The 21,810-nt window shown below is 44.5% G+C and overlaps 1 protein-coding gene across 2 annotated transcripts; it reads right to left on the bottom strand.

Annotated features, from left to right (window-relative positions):
- Positions 1-953: 953 nt before the first annotated feature.
- C15H16orf46 (chromosome 15 C16orf46 homolog) lies at positions 954-21,519 on the bottom strand. Of its 2 annotated transcripts, none has more exons than XM_074055591.1 (3): positions 20,899-21,519; positions 10,146-10,393; positions 954-8,685 (listed from the first exon to the last, which is right to left on the bottom strand). In XM_074055591.1, the coding sequence occupies exons 2-3, from the start codon at positions 10,353-10,355 to the stop codon at positions 7,675-7,677; spliced, it is 1,221 nt and encodes a 406-aa protein (XP_073911692.1). In that variant the 5' UTR covers positions 10,356-10,393; positions 20,899-21,519; the 3' UTR covers positions 954-7,674. The 2 variants fall into 2 exon arrangements, with proteins under 2 accessions (XP_073911692.1, XP_073911693.1); XM_074055592.1 differs by having other exon boundaries at positions 10,146-10,389.
- Positions 21,520-21,810: the final 291 nt, after the last annotated feature.

Genomic DNA, 21,810 nt, shown 5'->3' with positions numbered 1-21,810 from the left:
ATTTGGAGTAGATAAATACTATACTCCTTAGGGTTTCAGTTTTGGGGGAAAATTTACTCAAAGTGTCTAGTTAATGAATTTACTCCAATTAGTGCATCACCAAATCTGATCATTTTATAATGGGCTGCCAGAGTGAGCACTGGGTAGCCTTTTATCCCTAAATAATGTGGTTCTAGTGTAAGGTGGAAAAAGGGCTAGGATATAATTAGTTCTTTGCTCACTCACTCATTTGCAAGAAAATCAGAGTAGTGTGTTTCTGATCCCTTCAGATAAAGGGAAAATAAACTACAAATTTTGTGTAATACCTGAAAGATGCTGAGTAAAATTGGAAGTTGCTTTTTCCCTTGAAGAAAATGAGCAGTCCAGGCTGGTGGAGTGGCTTAAGTGGTAGAGCGCCTGCCTAGCAAGTGTGAAGCCCTGAATTCAACCCCCCAGTACCACCAAAAGAAAAAAAAAAAAGTTGGTAAAAAGAAAATGAGCAGTATTGGTCTGACTGAAGTAATTGACATTAATACTGGCAACTGATAGGGTTATGTTTGCAGTAATTCTTTATGACCTGAATTTTAGGATGTTTGTAGTGACTCAATCCAAACCTGCTAGTCCAGACTCCACGGAGCACCTACTGCCTGGGACATTTAAACCAGTGCTTCTCAGACTTACTCTCTCAAGGCCCTTAGAGTGAGAAGGGACCTAGGGGTAAAGCCTTTGAAGTCAAGCACTATGCAGTCTTGTTTTCCTCATCTCACAATACATCTGTGTGTGTTGTCATCTGAAGTGCCATTGATTACGCTGGACACTAGGAGAGGACAACACATACCCCTTCATACTCTCAACATCTAAATGACTCCAGTTTAAATGACATGAGTTTAATCTAGCTTCTTCCGCAAGATGCTGGCTAGAAGAACATTCTCGTGACCAAAGAAATGACTTCACCCACAGGAGTCTTTCCGTTGCTGAAAGTATATTTATTAGCAGATAGAGACGCTGATATATTTACAAATCAAGACACACAGGCCAGAGAACAAATGTAGAGGCTTCTCAGCGTGTTGGTTCTCCAATGCTAATTGATGTGAACCACATTTCAAACAAGCATTGTGGAAGGAGCAAGGCCCCAACTATGTAAATGAATAAAAATACTATTTATATTGTACTTGGACTAAATTACACTACTCATCCAGTTCTCTCAACACACTTAGAAATAATTATAAATTTCAAAGACATTTATAGCTTTGTTCTAAATTCACAAATTTTGCAGGTTGGCCTATGAGAAACTTACAGCTATGGCTGAAGCAAGTTAATATTACAGGATACAGGCTGTAAGAAAGAACCATGAGAAAGTTAAAACCAAGTGTTCTTTTTAGTTTTCAGTGAAATAGGAAAATATTTCTAAAAATGAAAACTTTTTGGAAACAGTTATCTCCATGGGGACTTGACAGTCTCAAAAGCAATTTATCACCTCTAATGAGTATTACCTCAGCGTGAACAAAGACTATTCTTTCTGGCCTAGGGAGCGAGCTTATTAGCATGGCGTGTGTGAAAAGATGACATGCTGGGCTTCCATCTCCTGACCGCTTCTGCCTGCAGCGTTACTCTCTGCTTTCTCCATGCTTTTTCCATGTCCTGGGTGAAATATTTGGTTTTAGGACTGAATGAATAACTGATCCCTCTCCTACTTTATCTTCTTTTTCCTGTGCTGTAATGAAAAATTTAGTAGCTTCAGAAAATGTAAAAGCCATCTGTGCTGTAATAAAAATGTGGCAGAAGTCAGTGCATCCAAATTATCACAAAAGAAAACTTAGCCATGAAAACTCTCAATAACTTTTGCCAACTTAAAAGCAAACCTCCCAATGGATACTGTGGCTCACACCTGTAATCCTAGCTACTCAGGAGGCAGAGATCAGGAAGATGGTGGATCTAGGCCAGCCTGAGCAAAAACTTCTCGAGACCTCCATCTCCACCAATAAAAGCTGGGCATGGTGGTGCACTTGTTATTCCAGCTATGTGGGAAGCCAGCCCAGGCATAATCGCCAGACCCTATATCAAAAATTAAAGCAAAAGAGGCCAGGTGCATAGCCAAATGGTAGAGTACCTGCCTGGCAAGGGCAAGGCCCTGAATACAAACCCTAGCAACTGCCTCCCCAGAATAATAAATAAACCTCCAAAATGAGGATCTTAGACTTTTGAGAAACCAAACCTTGGCAAATTGTGCTTTGCGAATTACTTGTATTGTCATAGTGATGGAAGTGATTTTTGTTTTGCTGTATTTGGGAGTCTAGTCCTGTTCATGAATCAGAAGCTGGCATTGATCTTTTTTCTTTTGCACCTTCTCAGGAAGATGTGGCATGTGTCTGTGCCCTTTTGTGAATATGATTCTTACAGGTAAACTTCTGAGTTCCAGGCAATGCACACTTTCTTTTTCATAGGTTCTTCCACTTTACTCAAACTTAAAAGATATGAAAGTGATTACTAAGGCATGTCCCCACATGACACTTGTTGCCTCTTAATATTTATACCTGCTTAGCACAAGCAGGGAGTATGGAAGAGAATGTTGCTTAAACATTACAGATTCTGAATTATGGCACTAAATATAGAAGCATTGTGGAAGCCCTGCTAAAGCAGTAAGGGTGCAGAATGCCCACAGCTCTTTCTGAATGGGCTGGGGAGAGACTGTCCTCACCAGCAAGCACACTGCAGCTGCTGCTTTCTATACACCGAGGCAGATACATCAAAAAGGACCAGCATGTGGGTGCACCTGTGCCTTTGGGGACTAAGCCAGCATTGCCTTTCCCACTGTATCTTCACACCTCAGCTGTCATAGAAGCTGCTAACAAAGGCAGTGGGTTCTAGAAGTTAATTCCCTAAAGCATTGCTTCTTCACTGGGGCAGTTTTGTCCTGCAGGGGGGGCGCATTTGGCAATGTCTGGAATTTGGGGTTGTTGCAATGCATCTAGTCAGAAGGCTGCCCCACATACACAAGGAATGATCCAGCCCAAAATGCATCAGTGCCAAAGTGGAAAGCCTTTCCAGACGCTGGGCAGAACTTCAAGCATTGCTGTAAACGCAGTACCAAGCTGGGTGCTGATCCTCTAGAAGTTATGTATGATGTTTATAAGCTGCTCACAGAAGGCTGAGTCCTCAGTCTTATGTAAAAAATATTTTTAAGTCTCTTTAGGGATTTTACTATTAACAACTTTTTTTTTGGTAGCCAGGCTGGCCTCAAACTCCCAAGCACTGGGATAACATGAGTGCACCATCACACACAGGTATTTACAACTTATGAAATGTGTAAGTTGGAGTTCACTTTTTTTTGATGGGACTGGGATTTGAACTCAGGGCTTCACATGTGCAAAGCAGGCTCTCTACTAGACCCACACCACCAGAACATTTTTGCTCTGGTTATTTTGCAAATGGGGCCTCTTGAAGTATTTGCCCACACTGGCCTTGAATCTTGATCCTCCTGATCTCAGCCTCCCAAGTAGCTAGGATTACAGGCGTGAGGCACCAGTGCCCTGCTGCTTTTTCTTGACTTCATACTAGAAAGGCCAGGATCCAGAGCAAGTGTGAAAGGAACCTAGAACAGAAAGAACTGTCTGTAATAGGTCTGCAGGCAAGTCAACTGTGCTAAAATGATGGAATTAGGAAAGAAGGGCCTTAAGTGTTTATCCCCTCAATTTATAGGACAAAGGCAGCAAGGCCCATGGGGAAAGCCAGGGTGTAAAAAAAATAATCAAGTCTCCTAATAGCTCTCAACCCAGGGCCCAGCTTAGCTTGGTAGTCAAGAGCATAGCAATGAGTCTGCTCGGGGCCCCCGTTTGCCTTGCAGACAGCAGAAGAGGGTCCCTGGGTGCCAGCGACAGCCCTGAGTTTCCACCTGCCAAGAAGCTAATTTCTTTCTTCCCTGAAACTACAGCCCAACAAGACCTAGACAGAATATGCAGCCGTGCAGCACCCACTGGGCCAGCTCGGGGCGCTCACAGCTAGATGAGCCAGGACTTCTGTGGTCTCCCATCCTGGCGCTCCTCAACTTGGAGGGAGGAGAGGTAGGATGCAAATTTGACTATGGTTCAGATCACTGTATAGCACGGTCTTTGAAGTACAGATGCATTTCATCATATGGGGTAAAGTTCCCAATAAGAATAAAGTTAAAAATTGGGGAAAGTCTTCCCGAGTAGCCAAACACCTACATACTTGTCCAAACACAGCCAGGCCTTATTTTTAGTTTTCCTGTTGTCCCCCAAACATCTAAGGCTATAGTGTGTGTTCATACAATGAGTGACACCCATCATCTCTCTGTAAGATCCACATTCTGGCCCCTCCGTTGCCTTAACTAGGCATCAGCAGCCTCCCCAGGCTCCACCTGACCCAAGGCACTGTGGAAACCTTGTGTCTGATGCTGCCAGAATTCTACTAGGTGATTTTGAAGAAAAACAGTTGGAAGTGTTTACTAATGAGATATCCAAAAATAACCGAATGAGGAATGACACACAAGCTCCCCATGCAGAGTTTGGAGAGAGCCAGAGGAACCAAACCTGCCTCAGGGCAGGAAGTGCCAGGGGCCCCTCTGTCAGGACATGCTTGACTGGAAGTCAGGTTAGTCCCCAGATGTTTGGTTGGTGACTCAGAATCCCCATGGGAGACTATTTTCTGTTCAACAGCCTGCCTTTATCTAGACTTGGACAGCAGAGGGCTGTCCTGAGCTAATCTGAAAGAAAACTGGGACAAGGCCTAAAGTGACTTCATCTACAGAGAGACAAGCCAAACCCAGGCTGTGGAGAAGATGCCAGTGGGCATTATCAGGTACTTGAATACCTGGACCCAGAGATGTCAAAGGCTAAAGAAATTTTCAATCTACTCACAGAGGAATCTTCTAGTCAATATTTTGTCAGACTATTTGTTCAAAAAGGATTCTATAAGAGCTGAACATGGTGGTACACATCTGTAATCCCAGCAATAGTTAGGCTGAGGCAGGGCTAAGTAGCAAGACCCTGTCTCAAAAAAACAAAAAGATACAAGTTTTTTGGGGGACTGGAGGGCGTAAGGAGTGAACCCTGGGCCTTGCATACACAAGCACACGTTCTACCCCTGAGCTACATCCCCTGCCACCTAACAAACCTTTAGTAAACTTGGGCCCTTCCTTTGTTCAAACTGGCTCTCCTCTTAGTTCTAAATTATTTTATGGGGCTGGGGTGTAGCTCAGTGGTAAGCATTTACCAAGCATATAGTGTATATTTTCACCAAAGTCTGTAGAATTTATGATTTTTTTGTAGTACTGGGATTTGAACTCAGGGCCTACCACTTGAGCCACTCCACAAGCCCTTTTTTTGTGATGGGTTTTTTCAAGATAGTCTCACAAACTATTTGCCCAGGCTGGCTTTGAACCATGATCCTCCTGACCTCTGCCTGAGTAGCTAGGATTACAGGCCTGAACCACTGGCGCCTGGCTGAATTTATAATTCTTATCTGAAAAAGTCTTAACAAAAATTATATTGTCTGGGGGAGAAATGACCCAAACATTGTATGCACATATGAATAAAAGAAAAAAAAATTATTAGCACCTTGGGCTGAGCAAGCAAGACCTAATCCTTCCCTCATGCTAGGAGACACCCTCCCCAACACAGGCTCTTGGCAGTTTTACATATTGTGCTTTCTCACTCTTCTGCCTTAGAAAGGGGACTCAAAAAATCACTAATGTGAGTAGGTGGGCTGCCAGAGCTGGAAGGTCCTTGACCTGTGCTGCATCCTACACCCACTGTCCAGAAACACTGGGAAATCTGCCTCCTCTTTGGGACAGAATCCAGGTTTTTTTTATTCAGGGTAGGAAAGAAAGAAAATACAAATTCCTAACAATTACTTCAGAACGTAAGCTCAGTAGGCACATTACACTCGATGACTATTGTACTACAATTCTTCCAACCTTTCCTGTGTTCCTTTTTTTTTCTTTTCTTCTTCTTTTTTACCCTTTCTGGTTTTTTCACACAGTGTCTCCATATGTAGCCCACACTGACCTGTAACTCACAATCCTTCTGCCTCTGACTTTCAAGTGCTAGGACTGCAGACGTGCACCACCATGCCAAGTTGAAATTTCTTAAGAACCAACCAACAAAACAAAACACTGAGGCTGACAGCCAAGACATTACAAAGACCAGTTTTGTAAAACAAATGTTTACAGTCATATTCTGTCCATCATTTAGGGGATGGAAAGTCCAGAGTTCCAGTACAACCTACCTTAAGCAATTCAAACTATATGGTTACAAAGGAGCTTAATAGTTAGTTACATCACAAAATGGTTTGTTAGAACATCTGTCTATGTAACATCATCACTGGTTAAAATATAAAACTGGTTAAAAATATAACTCATTTACAACATTTAATTAATGTACAAGTTCAAGAAATATGTACTTGGGTAAAATTAAATGAAGGCCGAGGGAGAACAGAGGGAAAAAGTGACAGCCTCATTCCCTAAGTGTCTAGGATTGAGGGTTCCCAAATATCACATGCAAACCTGGAGGAAGCAGGTGGGGTGACAATGATCAGAGTGGCTTTTCTTCCCCAAATAGCTAACTATTTTTGACCTGTTTCCAGGACTAAAACTTCCTGACAGAGGTGAGCATGAGCCCACAATACGAGGACTTGACACCCTGGACACACAGGACCACGTGTATCCATGGACAGATAGAGGACGTGACACCCTGGACACTAAGATAGTCACTCAGATACAGACTGGAGTTTTCTATTAAACAACGTCTCAGATCTGTGCTGGGAGAGAAAATGAGGCAGCAGAGAGTTAGCACCTGTTTCAAAAGACCAGGAAGCAACACGATCTAACCCAGCACAGTGTGCTTAGCTTAACACACTGGGGTAGGACAGAAAGAGACCCTGCCGGACACAGGGAGGCCTCTTCAGGTTCTCCACCTACCCTATGGCTTCCACTAGGCAAGGAAAGAAGGCAGGCAGAAGCTGGGGCTGGCATTGCCAACTTGCGTATTGTAAATAGCTTAGCACAGAGGCAGGCAACATGAACATGGTGAGGTTTTTTTTGGTATGGTTTTAAAGTTTTGGCGGGGGGAGGGGAGGGCAGGAGGGGCAGGACTGGGGTTTGAACTCACGGCTTTGTGCTTACAAAGCAGCTGCTCTACTGCTTGAGCCATACTTCCAGGCCATTTTGCTCTGGTCATTTTTTTTTTGGAGATGGAGGTCTCACGAACTATTTGCCTGGTTAGCCTAGTACTGCAATCTTCCTGATCTCAGCCCAAAGCTAGAATTGTAGGCATGAGCCACCAGCACCCAGCTACGTGTAGTTTTTGTTTGTTTGTTGAGAGATGGTCTTGCTATGTAGACCAGGCTGGCCTCAAACTCAAGATCTTCCTACCACAGCCCCTGATTGCTGGGATTACAGGTATGCACAACACCTGGCCAAATATGGTGTTTTTGAGAATAAATCCAAACCCATCCAAGGATGTTCTGTCCTCTGGTTCTTGTGTTTTAAAAAGGGATGAGGTGAGGAGGGAAGAAAGAAGATGGGAGAAAAGAGAAGGGAAAGGAAAGGAATAGGGAGGAGGAAAAAGGATAAGGGATGAGAGGAGAGAGAAGAGAGTGGGGGTAGGAGAGGGGAGAAAGGGAAAGACAACCGAGTTTCAAGCAGCACTTATTCCCAGGGAACTCTATTGGGGTAAGTCAGAGGTATCTGTGAGTGGAGACGGGAATGACAACTCGGCTCACTGTGAGGGACGGCAAGAGCGGTCTTGGGAACACATTGGTCTCCAGCGTTTGGGGCCTGTTTTCCTGGCTGGCCTTTGTGAGAAGGTGCTTTGTAGTGTTCCTGAGAGGTCTCGGCTCCTTGGCTTTGAATTTGGCTTTGTGGCTTTGCGTGCCCTGTTTCTGCAAAGGCTGCAAGGTGGCAAGACAGCGTACACTGTTGGGATTGGGAAGGCACCCCAGGTTTTTCTCAGGCAAGAGGGGCCAGTATGGGCAGCACAGCTCTGAATCAGCCAGCAGGAGTGTCTGGGCCACGGGCGAAGGGAAAGGCATCTCATCGGTGACCTTACGGTGCTTGGCCAGCTCCAAGTGTCTCTTTTCACTTTTCCCATCAACTGTTTTCAATCCATATGCACAAGCTACACACTCATCCTTCTCCACCTTCAGCACCTTCTCTTCCGACTGCCAGAAAATGCTCTTATTCTTCTTACCCAGAACATCCATACTGTTTGAGGGGGCAGCTTTCAGGGGAGGCAGAACCAGGAGGGCCTTGGAGGTCAAGGAGTCTGAGATGGAGAGCCCTCTGCCAGTGCCTCTGCTGGGACTCCTGGGGGCCTTGCCACTAGTTGTCTCAGGGATGGCACAGTCTTCCATGCTCCAGATAAACTCCTTGATTTGCAGACTTTTTTTTTCCCCATGAATGTAGGTGGGAGAGCAGAGTTTGGTGCTCTCCCTACAAGCAGTGTGAGGGCCCTGGGAGGGCCCTGGAGTCTGGGAGGGGTTGCTCCAATTCTTCTCCAGGCTCAGGTCAGCCATAGCCCCTGCCTCCCATCTCCCAGCCTCCATGGAAGGCTTGGCCTCCAGGATCCCTTGAGAGAGACTGACACAGAACAAGCAGCTGCTGCTGGCACTTTCTCCTACCCTGGCCTTTTTCAGTTTCTTCCGTGGCCAGATGCAGGCAGCTGGAGAAATCTTTCCCCAGCCACAGACCTGTGAATAAAGCAGCAGATTACTTTCTAGTTGTGCTGCCCAAACTCTAGCTCCATCAATTTTGGCCACATCCTCATTTTGGAAGTCTTATTTCGAACAACATTTTTTTCTTAAAATTGACTCACCTCTTAAAAAATAAAAACTTTTAATGTCTATTTTAACTTCATACTGAACAACAGCATTTTTGATAGTATGTGTTAATCCTGCATACTAGCAACAGTACTTATTACTACTAAAACACTAGGCAATATTATTTGTAAATGGCCCCTTTGATATGTTGACTACATTTCTTTTCAGAAACCCACTAAATCCAGCACTTTTTTTTTGGCAGTACTGGGGTTTGAACTCAGAGCCTACTCCTTGAGCTACTCCACCAGCCCTGTTTTGTGAAGTATTTTTTTAAGATAGGGTCTCACAAACTATTTGCCTGGGCTGGCTTTGAACCACCAGCCTCCTGATGTCTGCCTCCTGAGTGGCTATGATTACAGGTGTGAGCCATAGGCACCCGATGAATCCAGAACTACTAAAATAAAATAAAACACTCCTCATTCTGTCCTACCCCTAAGGATTTCTTCCCAGGCCCAGGGAAGGTGGTTGTCTAGAGAAACTGGAGGAACAGCAACGAGCAGAGGTATCCCAGGTACATAGAAGCTCTGTGTGTCCAAGGGGTGCCTACACCCACCCATGCCTGTAGTCCCCTGTCTGACATAGTCAGAAGTCACTATTAAAACAGGACTGACACATAAAAATACAGGACCAGAGATGTACATAGTGAGACACTCCTTAATGCCAGCACTGGGGAAGCTCAGAGAGGGTGATCACAAGTCTGAGGCCAAGCTTGGACTTCATAGCAAGACCCTGCCTCAAAAAAAAAAAAAAAATGCAGGACCATACCTACGACATATTTAACACTAAGTAAGTTAGGTACTGCTTACCTGAAACTCAAATTTACTTGCCATTTTATATTTTTGGCTACTTAATCTGACATCCTTACATTTAATCTTAGATTTGACCAAGCTTCCTTAGTTTTAAATTTAGGATTCCATTCTTGATTCTAAGAATTATTGAGGAATAAATCCACAGGGTTCTGTGTAGAACCACGAGGACAGAAACTTCTGGTCTCTTGGGAGCTTGCACAGTGGTGAAGCAGCTCTGGTCTGAGTCCAGAAGACCTGGATTAAAGCCCCCCTTACCTATTTACTGGATAGGTGGTCTTTGACATGTTACTTCACTTTCTGAGTACCTCAGATAGCTACTGAGAGGTTGAATGAATGAATGAAAAGCATTTAGTTCTTAGCTGTCCACATACTAAGTGGTGACGGGCACATACTAGCAGGCACTGTGGCCATCGGTTCGAGGTTCTGACAGCTCAACGACTGCACACTTTTGATAATATGAACTATTTGGGGGAAAGGCCTCCATCAAACACCAGAGTAAAAAAGACCCAAGAAGACACTCACAGCCTCTTCCCACCCAGTGCCGATGACAAACTCAGTGGCTCTTTCGTCCTCTTCAAGTGTAATGTCACTGATGTTGAGAAGACAACAAACGTGATTCTTTTCACTTCTTTCATCTGGACAAGTAAAGGTTAGTTCAGTTTCTTCTGTGCTTTGAATTTCACTACTCTCATTATTTTCTAAATCAGTCTCACTTTCCTGAGAGAGATCCATTACTGGGATGGTTGCTTATAGTTTTTAACATCTTCTTCCTGCAATTTGAGAATAACAGGAATTCAGTGTATTGAACTAGTTTTTAATATTAATTTTTAAAAGCAACTCAATAACAGATGAAATATCTTAAGACATTCAGGAATAGACTGAAAACAAGTATTATAAACCATCCACTGTCAACGACTGATGTTATAAAAGATAAGGCTGATTTTAATTAAAGACCCAACAGATTTAATTAAAGATCAAAGTCAGGAGTGAAGAGGAGAAGATGACTTTAGCACAGGCTCTGTCTCTTGCAGTCCAGAGTACACTAAGGTCCAAGCACCTCTATTCCCCAAAACATGTCCAAATGACACTATGCTGACATCAAGAGAACAGTCATGGACAAGTGTGATTTATGCACCACAACCTCCTCCTTCCGGACCCACAAGCTTTAGAGGAAGCTGGCAAGCCTAAATCCAACCATATCAAATTACATGAATTATAAATGGACTAGATACTGATATTAAAAGATAGAGACTGTCTGTGTAGATTTTTTAAAAAGAGCAGTTAACCTGAATGTATGCTGTCTACAAGAGATGCATTTTAAACATAGAATGTAATGAGATGAAAAGAAATAGACTTATCTGCTAACTCCTGGAATAGCCCTATCTCTAGACTTTGGGTAATATTCCCCAGAAATTCATTTCCCCAATTTCAAATATTTTTAAAAGGACAAGGCATATTTGCAAAGCAATTATGTATATAATACACTTAATTATATTCAATTGACAAGAGTACACAGGAAAAAGAAATGTGAGGGAAATTCCATGTTGTCACACTATATCAATCCCTCTCTATTTTAGTTTCTTAGTTGCAAAATGAGAACACCCTCATTTGTCAAGACCTTTTATGGAGATTAAATGAAAGAGTACATGTTAAAAAGCCCAGGGGAGGAATCAGTCAATAAATAGTAGGTAGTATGGCTTGAATTGCATTCCCCCAAATTCATATTTTGAAGTCCCAATCCCCGGTACCTGAGAACGTGGCCTTATTTGGAGATAGAATCTTAACAGGGATAATCAAGTCAGAATGAGGTCTGTAGGACTGGCTCCAATTCAGTATGACAGGCATCCTTATACAAAGAGGAAATTTGGATACATAGACATGCAGAGAGGGGAAAAGATGTGAAAAGACACGGAGAAGAAACCCATCTACAAGCTAAAGAGAGTAGCCGAAAACAGATCCTTTCCTCAGAGCCCTCAGAAGGAACCAACCCTGCTAATACCTGATTTTGGACTTAGCACCTCCAGAACTGTGAGATAATAAATTTCCGTCTAGTCCAGTCAGGGATGCTTTGCTATGGCAACCCTAGAGAACGAGCAGTATGATAGTGACGACGACGACGATGATGCTACCTCTCCTTGGCAGGTGCTTTTCCAGGTTGAAAAATGAAACTTGGAATTTATAAACCAATCAAAAGGTCTGGAAAAGTTGTGGTCCTGATCAGATCAGACTCTGGAGTCAAACAGGCTAATAGTTCCGATCCATCGTGACCTTGAGCAAGTTACTTCTGGATCTGTCTGGCCACCTATGCAAAGCACACAGTCACAGTGCCTTCCCACAGACAGGGTTCTTCCTGAGGACCCCACAAGCGGTGGGAATTCCATAAAATGCTTATGCAGGGGCTACCAACAGTCCAGCAGCCAGTGTCCTCTCCAGGAAGTCCTTGCTATGAGGAGACATAAGCCAGCGGGAGCCACCCTTCGCTTTCTCACACTGAGACAAGATCCCTGGCAGAACCACCTTTCCATTTGCTGTGGAGGTAGAGATCAGTACTTCCCATTGCAACTGTTTAACGGCCACTTTGGCTCCCTCACACAGGCTTGAGGTGGCATTCTGATGGGGACAAAGCTCCATTTACCCATGGAAAAGCCAGAATCTGAGCATCCTATTCGTTTTCAATAAGAGGAAGGGTGGCATGGCTCACCCAGTGGAGCACGTGCCAGTGAGCATGACACCTCAAGTTCAAACCCCAGTCCCACCCCCCCAAAAAAATGCTACTGTCCATTTCCAAGATGACATCAAGGGAAATGAACGAAATCTTAAAGGAAAAAAACTCTGTCACAAGTGACTGAGAACTAGAAGCACAGATTAGACAGATTGTTCAAGTCAGCCTGACACTTTCATGTTCTGAAATTTGACATCAGACACTGCCTGGCCCAAGAAGCTCCTACAAGCACACGACACAGACCTTGTTCCCTTCTGAATCACAAGTGCATTTTTCTGTGGAACCCCACAGACTTAACAAGTAACAAGTGCACAGTTTAAAGAAAATGTTCTCTCAATGTTTGGATGAGAGAAAGCAAGGTGTGGGTCCCCAGTGGCTTATGAGTCAAGAGCAAAGTCATTTACTAAATAATAAAATAAATTGAATTGAAGTTAATATAGAAAAGAAACAGACACTATTTGGGAGAGATTAAGTATAGTCAGAATGTTAAGATCAGTGAGGAAAATGTTCTGTGCTTGAATTACCTCCAATGAAAAGGCAGAACTTGGAGAACCTGGTCCAATGACAAAGTTCTCTAATTTACTGGTCCTCAAATGTGGCTGCACTTGGGAGTCCTGGGGAGTTTTATAAAAAGTACTGATTCCTAGACTAAGGTCTAGGTGGGTCTGGGTATAGTATAAGTGTTGGGATTTTTTTTTTTTTTTGAGATGGGGTCTCACTATGTTGCCTATGTTGGCCTCAAACTCCTAGGCTCAAGTATTCCTCCTGCCTCAGCCTCCCAAGTAGCTGAGATTATAGACACATGCCACCACATCTGGCTGGAGGGTTTTTTTGTTTTGTTTTGTTTTTTCATGGTACTGGGGTTTGAACTCAGGCCGTTGCACTTGCTAGGCAAGCACTCTACCACTTGAGCCACTCCACCAGCCCTGTTTTGTGTTGAGTATTTTTGAGATAGGGTCTCACAAACTATATGCCTAGGGCTGGCTTCGAACTGTGATCCTCCAAATCTCTGCCTCAGCTGTAAACTGTCTTTTTAAAAGTATCCTAGGTGACACTAAAGACCAGTAAAGTGAGAGAATTGCTGCTCTGTTAGAATTCTCTCCCTTACATCAAGCTAACGCTGGTTTCCCAACCCCATCAACATCCTCTCCCCCTGCTCCTAGCTCCGCTCTCCAGAGCGAGGCTTTGCAACAGTAGGTGCATGCATGGACCTCAAGAAGTCTACGGACCTGAGCACGCCAGCATCAGAATCACACAGCGGTCTGTGGGCACAAAAGGGTGCTGACCCTGTCTCAACACCCAACTGCCCCATTAACTGCTTTTCTCTCTCCCGGGGTAACCATCTCCAGCGCCTTCAACTCCTCCTCACGTCATGGGAAAATCTGAAACTATATACAGATAAGGAAAGGAATGGCGGAGGCCAAAAGATGTGATTCTGCAATAGAAAATGGACCCCCTCAAGGGTGCTAGGAGAAGGTTCAGTCATTCTAGTACTCAATAGCAGAAGTTTAAGAGTAAAACTCAGAGCTCTTATTAAGTGCCAGAGCTGGCTATGAGCATGATACATATTTGTTATGTGCAATTTACTCATTTAATGGGAGATCTGATGTCAAAAGTACAGACAACTATACTGCAGATTGTTAAAGGCTCTGTGGCTGCTAACACACCAAAGCATTCTACTCCTGAAAAAGAACATCACTGGGCTTTTCCTAATTAAAGAAAAATCAGCAGCCAATGGAGTGGTTTGAATGGTAGAACGGCTACCTAGCAAGCACAAGGTCCTGAGTTCAAAACCCCAGTATTGTCAATACAAATTATTCAAAAGAAAAGAAAAATCAGGTCACGGGTAGCATAGTCTTAATTTTAGGTTTTCTCGTTTTAAGTACACCTTCACACTTTATTACCTATGCGGTATTCTAACCAATGTTAACCAACACAATAGAAATGGACAATAAGCAACCAAAATCAACTATAGCTGAGCATGGTGGGGCACGTCAGGAGGCTGAGGCAGGAGGATGGAGTTTGAGGCCATTCTGGGCTACACAGCAGGTCTGTTTCAAAAAAATTTAAAAAGGATGTGTGGTTTCCTACAAATTGCATCCAGTTTTAAGAATGCAGAAGTCTGCACTGACCTATTTTCTGATAGAAAATTACAGCTAATTAATAGATTTGAAGAAATCAAGAGTCCATACCATTGTACTTCGTGGCTTCCTCTGAGCTTTATGACCTGATTCAGTCTGAAACTGACTTGTCAAAAGCACGCATCAGAGTCCACACAAATGTTTTGTACCATGACAAAAAAACTCAAAGACCACGGAGAAAACAGTGTCATGGGAAGTGCGCATGCAGACACAGCAGAAAAGAAAACCTGATTTGGAGCACAAGCAGGAAGCCTCACAGGTGTAGCAGCCAGAAGGAATTGAACTCTGTCACAAAGTAACTGAAGTGACTGGAGCCATGGCACAGAGGAATTGCCGACTGAGCGTCCAACACCCTGAGCACGTATTGGGTAAACAGTAATAAACACAGATCTGAGAACTTAGGACACTTAGAAGTGAAAGAAAGAATGGCGAGGGACAGTCTAAGAGATAGACTATGGAAATTCTTTTCTTTTTAGCCCAGAATGGTCTTCAACTTGCTATCCTCCTTCCTCTGCCTCCCAAGTACTAGAATTACAGGCATGAACCACCATGGTGGGCTTTAGAAAATATCTTTTCTAGTAGCACTAAACACAGAATCAGAAAGGAAATGAGCAAAGAACTATGAAGTCATTTATCTTACCAATAATACAAACCGTCATGATTGATGGAGTGGAGGGAATGATGAAACAGAGTGGCCTGAGCGCTATTTGTTGTCCACAGGTGTGATGAAGTGGAGATTACCTGCACTATTCTCTCATTCTCTCTACTAGGTGAAATTCTCCTTAGGAAAAAAAATGAAGCTATTGCATTATCAGAGTGGTTTAAGAGATGAAAGGTGGCAGAATGGTGGAAGTCAGGGGGCTGTGAATTTTGACTTTAAGCAAACTGAAATAAATGTACCCAAGGATGAATGACAGGGTTTATGCAATTTTAAGCTGAAGTAAAGACCCTGAACAAGGACGGTGTACAACAAAAGACAAAAGTATAACAAGTCAGACCACAGTGTTTATGAAGTTTATTTAGAGGAACTCCATAAATAATTATCCAATCATTCTCAAGTCAGAGTGAGTACATGAGGCCGCCTCACTGACTATCCCGAACTGTCAGAGTGGGATGGAAATACAGAAAAAGAGTAGACATCGCTATTTGGATCTTTGACACTATCTTAAGATCATGTGGCTTCTTAATGAACTGTGAGGTACACCGACTACAAAACAGCTCTTTATTACACACCTGGCAAAGTCACTGTAGTTTTAACAACCTAACCCAATCTGTAACTTAGCATACGAAGTGTCTCGCTCCTAAAAGGAATGCAGACATCCATCCACTAAGCACCCACGGTGAATAGAAGAGGCAGTCAGTATCACAACTGAATGCAGAAGACAGTAGTTGCTGTGTGTTTAGTAGAAGAAATCCACATAAACTGAGGAAGATGAACATTTCTACTATTCAAAAAGTAGTGTTGCCCAAAGAAAAGCCTTTGTGAAAAGGAGACCACCTGACCAAAAGGCTGGTGGCTGAAGACAAGAACCCAGAAGAGCAGACAGGAGTGTGCCCCTAGTACAAAAAGGGCCTTTACTCTACTTGGTTTCATTGTATTATTCTGATAAAGGAAGCAAGAATGTGGTTAATCATTTTAATGAAACTGGAGTTAGAAATGCAGCTATAAATTAATAACACTCTGAATTTTTCTTTCCTTTTTCTTGTTGTTGTTTCTTTCTTTGCCCCAGATATGACTCAAGCAGCCATGTCCCTTTTGAAGAAGGTGGCACTGGCAGCCTTTCCAGGGGACACTTCAACTTGCCATGGTTACTGTTGGTCAGCCACAGCGAGCTGGTGCTAGTCAAGGTACGCAAAGATGTGCTGTAATGACAAGCAAACCCAAGGTTTTCCAGCGATACAAAGCTGCCCTCGCTCATTTCTAACTCATGCATAAGTCCACTCTCTGATGCCTGGACTCGGCTCCACATTGTCCTCACTCTGGAACGTGAACTGATGGAGACTTCGTCATTGGGAACCAGAACCAGCTGAGATGGTGGGATGCAATGGCAGACACAAGGACTAATGCCAGCTATACGATTCTGCCAGGAAATAACTCACACAACGGCTTCAGTTCAACTGTCATTAGTTAGGCAGGCGCTCTACCCTTTGAACCACTCCACCAGCCCCTAAGTTCAATTGTCATTAGTGAAACCAACCACAAGGCACTGATGAGTTTCAAAGAGAAGCAGAGAGAATACTTCCTCCTCTTTCTCCAGGAAGAGAAGGAAGCCAGACACTAGTCTGTTATCAGAGGTGACAGACACAAAAGCACATATAAGCCAGGAATTGTAGTGCACTCCTGTAATCTCAGCTGAGGCAGGAGGATCGTGAATTCGAGGCCAGCCTGGGCTCCATGGTGAGACCCTGCCTCAAAGAATACACATAGCAAAACACAGCACAACACACCTAATGAGGAAAAGGCTTTTGTTAGCTACGATGGAATGCTAACCAAGGAGAGTAAATGGTGCACTTTGGAAACAGCTACATTGAAAAATAACTCCTGACCTGGGGACAGAGCACATAGTAGAGTGCTTCCCTAGCATGTAAAAGTGGTCCTGGGTTCAAACTGTAGCACCACAAAAATAAGTAACAAAACATAATTTCCAGGAACACTGTGAACTGTGACGTGAAGGTATCTGTGACCCCCATGTAATCATCAATTACACAATCAAGCCCAAACTGGAAGTGTACACTTTTATTACCCAGGGACCCCAATAGTAAACCACAGGCTCCTCACTGTGCATTGTTTTGTGTGTGTGTTTGTTCTGGGTTTTAGTTTTTGGTTTTTGAGACAGGGTCTCACTATGTCGCCCAGGCTGGCTCTAACTGGAAATCCTCCTGCTTCCTGCTTCCACTTCCTGAGTGCTGAAATTATAGGCTTTTAATTAAACAAAATGACCAAAAGTTACCAGGTGGCCCACAGAATCGACAATGAGTCACAAAGCCAGACTCTGAAGCTATGAAACTGGGAACAATACCCAATCACGCTGCTCAGTGTGACGAGGTAAATGACTCCACTCTCAGAAACAAGACACTCGGGACTGGATTCCAACACCACCCAGAACACCTGGTGTGTTCGCCACTTCTCACTTCGTGTACTGTGAGGATCTCTGTCATTGGTGGAATCTATCCAGTTCTACCTGTGGGGCATATGCACAGTGGGAAGTGCATTCAGAGACACTGGACAAATGACCAATTCTACCACTGCACTAAGATCTTAGCCTCATTTCTTAGTAAACTATGCTATAAAAGGTAAGCTTGAAGAAAGGAAGGACAACTAATACTTTATCAAGTGCCTTAATGTCATTGCCACAGGTTTTCTAGATGTTATGATTGAAATTTAGAGACTGGGAAAGCAGAGCTGAGAGCAGCCAATGATGACAGTGAGAAATTAAATGAGAATCTCGCAGTTCTACAACTGTGAGAAACTGAAGTCAGCCAAGACTCTGACCTGTCTTTAAAGTGGATTCTTTCTCATACCCTCCAAATGAGAGTCAAGCCCGGATGGTGGTGGGGGCGGGGGAGGGACAGTGGCTCACACCTGTAATCCCAGCTACTTGGGGGGCAGAGATTAGGAGGATCCAAACTTGAGGCCAGACCAAGCAAAAAGTTTGTGGGAACCCCTCCCCCCCATCTCAACCAATAGCTAGGCTTGGTGTCATAAACCTGTCATCCCAGCTACATGGGAAGTGTAAATAGGAAGATCCCAGTTTAGCCAGGCTGGGCAAAAATGCAAGACCCTATCTCAAAAATAACTAAAGCTGGGTGCTAGTGGCTCACATCTGTAATTCTAGCTACTCAGAGATCAGGAGGATTGCCCAGGCAAATAGTTTGTGAGACCTTATCTTGAAAAAACCCATCACAGAAAAGGGCTGGTGGAATGGTTCAAGGTGTAGGCCCTGAGTTCAAACCCCAGAACCACCAAAAATAATAATAACTAAAGCAAAAAACGGCTGGGGGCATGGCTCAAGTGGTAGAGTGCTGCCTGTCACGGGAAAGGCCCAGAGTTCAACCCCCAGTACCAAAAAGAAAGAGTCTAGTCTGGCTGACCTGACCTCAGTCTTGAGATTCTCCACAGAGTAGATAGCAACAGCAGCAAAGTAATGCACAGGTAATGCAGCTGAGCTGCCTCTGCTTGAGCTCTCTGCTAAAGCATTGAGAGCATGTGACTTTACAAGATCACTTTTCATTCCACTAGTAACTCTAAGGATTAAAATGATCTCAAATCGAGACATCTTTTGCTGCAAACATGCAAATTTTCCTCCTCGGTTCTGGGTGTTCTTCTCAAATGACAGGCCTGAAAAATAGTGTAAGACAGGGTCATTTCTTTAGACACGAGTCTCAAATTCCTACCTTAAGGATGCATGATTTCATGTCAATGTCTTTCTCAAAATATGGTGCCTGGAACAGAGGTTAACGTGGTCTAACTACAGGTGTCTGCTTTGAAACCTGATTCCCTTTGATCTGAAACTTACACCTATTAATTAAACAAATACTACTAAAATGCCAATTGAAAACCACAGCAAAGCCAGCACAGGGGCCCATGCCTGAAATCCTATTACTTGGGAGGTGGAGATTGGGGGATCAAGGCCGGTCCAGGCAAAAAGTTAGCGAGACCCCCATCTCAACCAATAAAAGCTGGGTGTAGTGGCATGCACCTATCATCCCATCTACATAGGAAGAGTAAGGAGGAGGATCAAGGTCCAGGTAGGCCTAATCTTAAACGGTGAGACCCTATTTGAAAAAATAACCAAGGCGGGGGAGGGGGGGATGAAGGAGAATGGTGGGAGGGAGTGAATTTAAGTATGACATATATATGTTATAAGAACTTTTGTAAATGCTACTATGTACCTCAGCCCAGCACAACAATAAAAAAAAAGCTATAAAAAAAAAAAGATAGTGGAGCACCTTCCTAGCAAGCAAGAAGCCCTGAATTCAAAACTCAGCACTGCTAAAAAAAAACAGTACCAAGACTACGGTTTTTTGGGGGGAACGGTTAATGGGGTTTGAACTCAGCCTTGTGCTTGCTAGGCAGACATTCTACCACTTGAGCCACACCCAAGCCCTTTCTGTTTTAGTTTTTTTTAAATAGGATATCATGTTTTTGCCAGGGCCATCCTGGACCACGACCTTCCTATTTACTTGTGTAGCTGGGATGACAGGTGTGCACCACCATGCCTGTCTTTTTTTGTTGATGTGGTGTCTTGCTAAACTGTTTGCCCAGATGGTCCTCCCGATCTCTGCCTCATGAATACCTGGGATTACAGGTATAAGCCACTGCCCCAGCTTGACTGCTATTTGTTTCAAGTTATATCCCAATATACATATATAGCGTCTTACTATATTCTTCCTACCTCACCCTCCCAAGAATTGGGATTACATGCATGTACCACCATACTTGGCTATATTCCGGTCTTAATAATAAGACTGAGGCCAACTAAAACTTCAAAAAATTTCCCCATGAATGGCTAAAAATCCCTTCTTCAATTTATATCCATGTTGCTGATTTTTTTTAAATTTCATTCCCCTTTTTAACCTAGCTAGATGTAGGCTTTAAACATATCAGATCTTTCTAAAATTTTCCTTCAACTATCTGCTTAATTAGTTCAGAATCTCTGCTGTCCTACAATTTCACTGGGCAGTCCTTCCTGCTATAAGACGCCATTGACTAGGATATTTTGGGGGGGGGTCTTTTTTGGGATAGGGACTCACTATATAACCCAGGCTGGCCTGGAACTCTCTATGTAGCCCATTCTGACCTCAAACTCATGATCCTTTTGCCTTAGGCTCACTAATGCTGGGATTACGGGCGTGCACCACCACACTGAGCTCAGCATACTTTCTGTATCTTATCTACATCACTGATAAAGATGCTGAAGACAGGAAAAAGGACAACGCCCTGTGGATATCGCTTCCACTTGGGTATTTACTAATTTTTCAACCTGCAAGTTGCCTTCGCAATTGTCTGGACTACATTTCTAAATCTAATTTACAGATCCATTAATTTAGTAATCACACTGAAAGAAAAACATTTCTACTCCAATACAGCTCCTCCCTAAGGAGGACTCCTCCCTAAGAGCACCCCCTTTCCCCTAAGTCCCACCTCTTCCCCTCTAGACCCCTCCCCTTTTCCAGCATCTCCTCTTCCTCATCTAGCTCCTCCCCTTCCTCCTGCATCTCCTACCGTGCCACGCACGCCTGTTCTCCTTTCAGAAGTCCCCGTTTGCCGCACCAGGCCCCTCCCCTTCCTCCCTTGTGCCCGCCCAAGACCCCGCCCTCCCAACGACTCCTCCCACCGCCCCACCCAAGCCGCCGCGCTGCTCCCTAGGCCCCGCCCACTCCTAGTGCCGCCCCAGGGCTGCTGTAGTACCTGCCTTGCTACCCCTCGCTGAGGGTCGCTTCTTTTCGAACAACGCCGAGCCTCTCGTTCTGCAGTTCGGGGAGATGTCTAAGGATTTGCTCTGAGTTGGGGGGGGAACGCGGCTACTCACACCCTTCGAACTGGGTGAAAGACCCCGGAGCGACTAGTCTCTGCTGTCGAGCAGCAACAGCGGGTCGGGTCGTTGCCCTGGGTTACGGCCGCGCTGGGGGCGGGTCCGCTTACAGTCGCAGCGGAAGTGACGCACAAACCTGGCTCAACAAAGCCGAAAGCGCGAGGCTGGTCCTGCAGAGCTGGCGTGAGGTGCGGCGCCTTCTGGCTGCGTGTGGGGCGAGGGGGAGTCCGTGGGGTGCTCCGCAGGCAGCAGGACCCAGGGACCGGCCTCCCGTGAAACACCCGCGCAACTACAACTGCTGGGCCAGGCTGCTCTGCGCCCTGTAGGACGTTTGGCAGAGTTTGCCACTTGCCCCCGCGGGGCAGAGCCTCCCCGACGTCCTGAGAACGCGGTGCTGGCGCCATGCAGACCTGGTTGTTCAGCTCTGCAGCGCCCGCTTCCTCCACTGGGCAGCACCAACTTCATCGCGGGCATGGGCATCTTTTTCGCGTCCATAGACCGCCAGCTCCCAGAAGACATTGCGAGGGCGCCCCCGCCGGCGGCCCGGAACCGTGGGGCACCCCGAGGGGCACCAGGGGCCGGACAGCGCCCCTCGGCCCGGGGCCGAACCGATTGCAAGGTCGTGCAGTAACTTCGGTCCGTTATTCTACACTGTGGGAACAAAGTACTCTTCTAGAATTTGACTGTTTGACTTCTAGAATTTGACTTTTGCAGTACTGGGGTTTGAACTCTTCTAGAATTTGACTGTTTCAGCTTTTTTTTTTTTAATCTGAAACATTGGTATCACA

Source organism: Castor canadensis, chromosome 15 (assembly GCF_047511655.1).
Source record: "Castor canadensis chromosome 15, mCasCan1.hap1v2, whole genome shotgun sequence".
Classification (NCBI taxonomy): Eukaryota; Metazoa; Chordata; class Mammalia; order Rodentia; family Castoridae; genus Castor; species Castor canadensis.
Note: the sequence above shows the minus strand (reverse complement) of the source record. Positions and strands in the feature narration are given on the sequence as shown.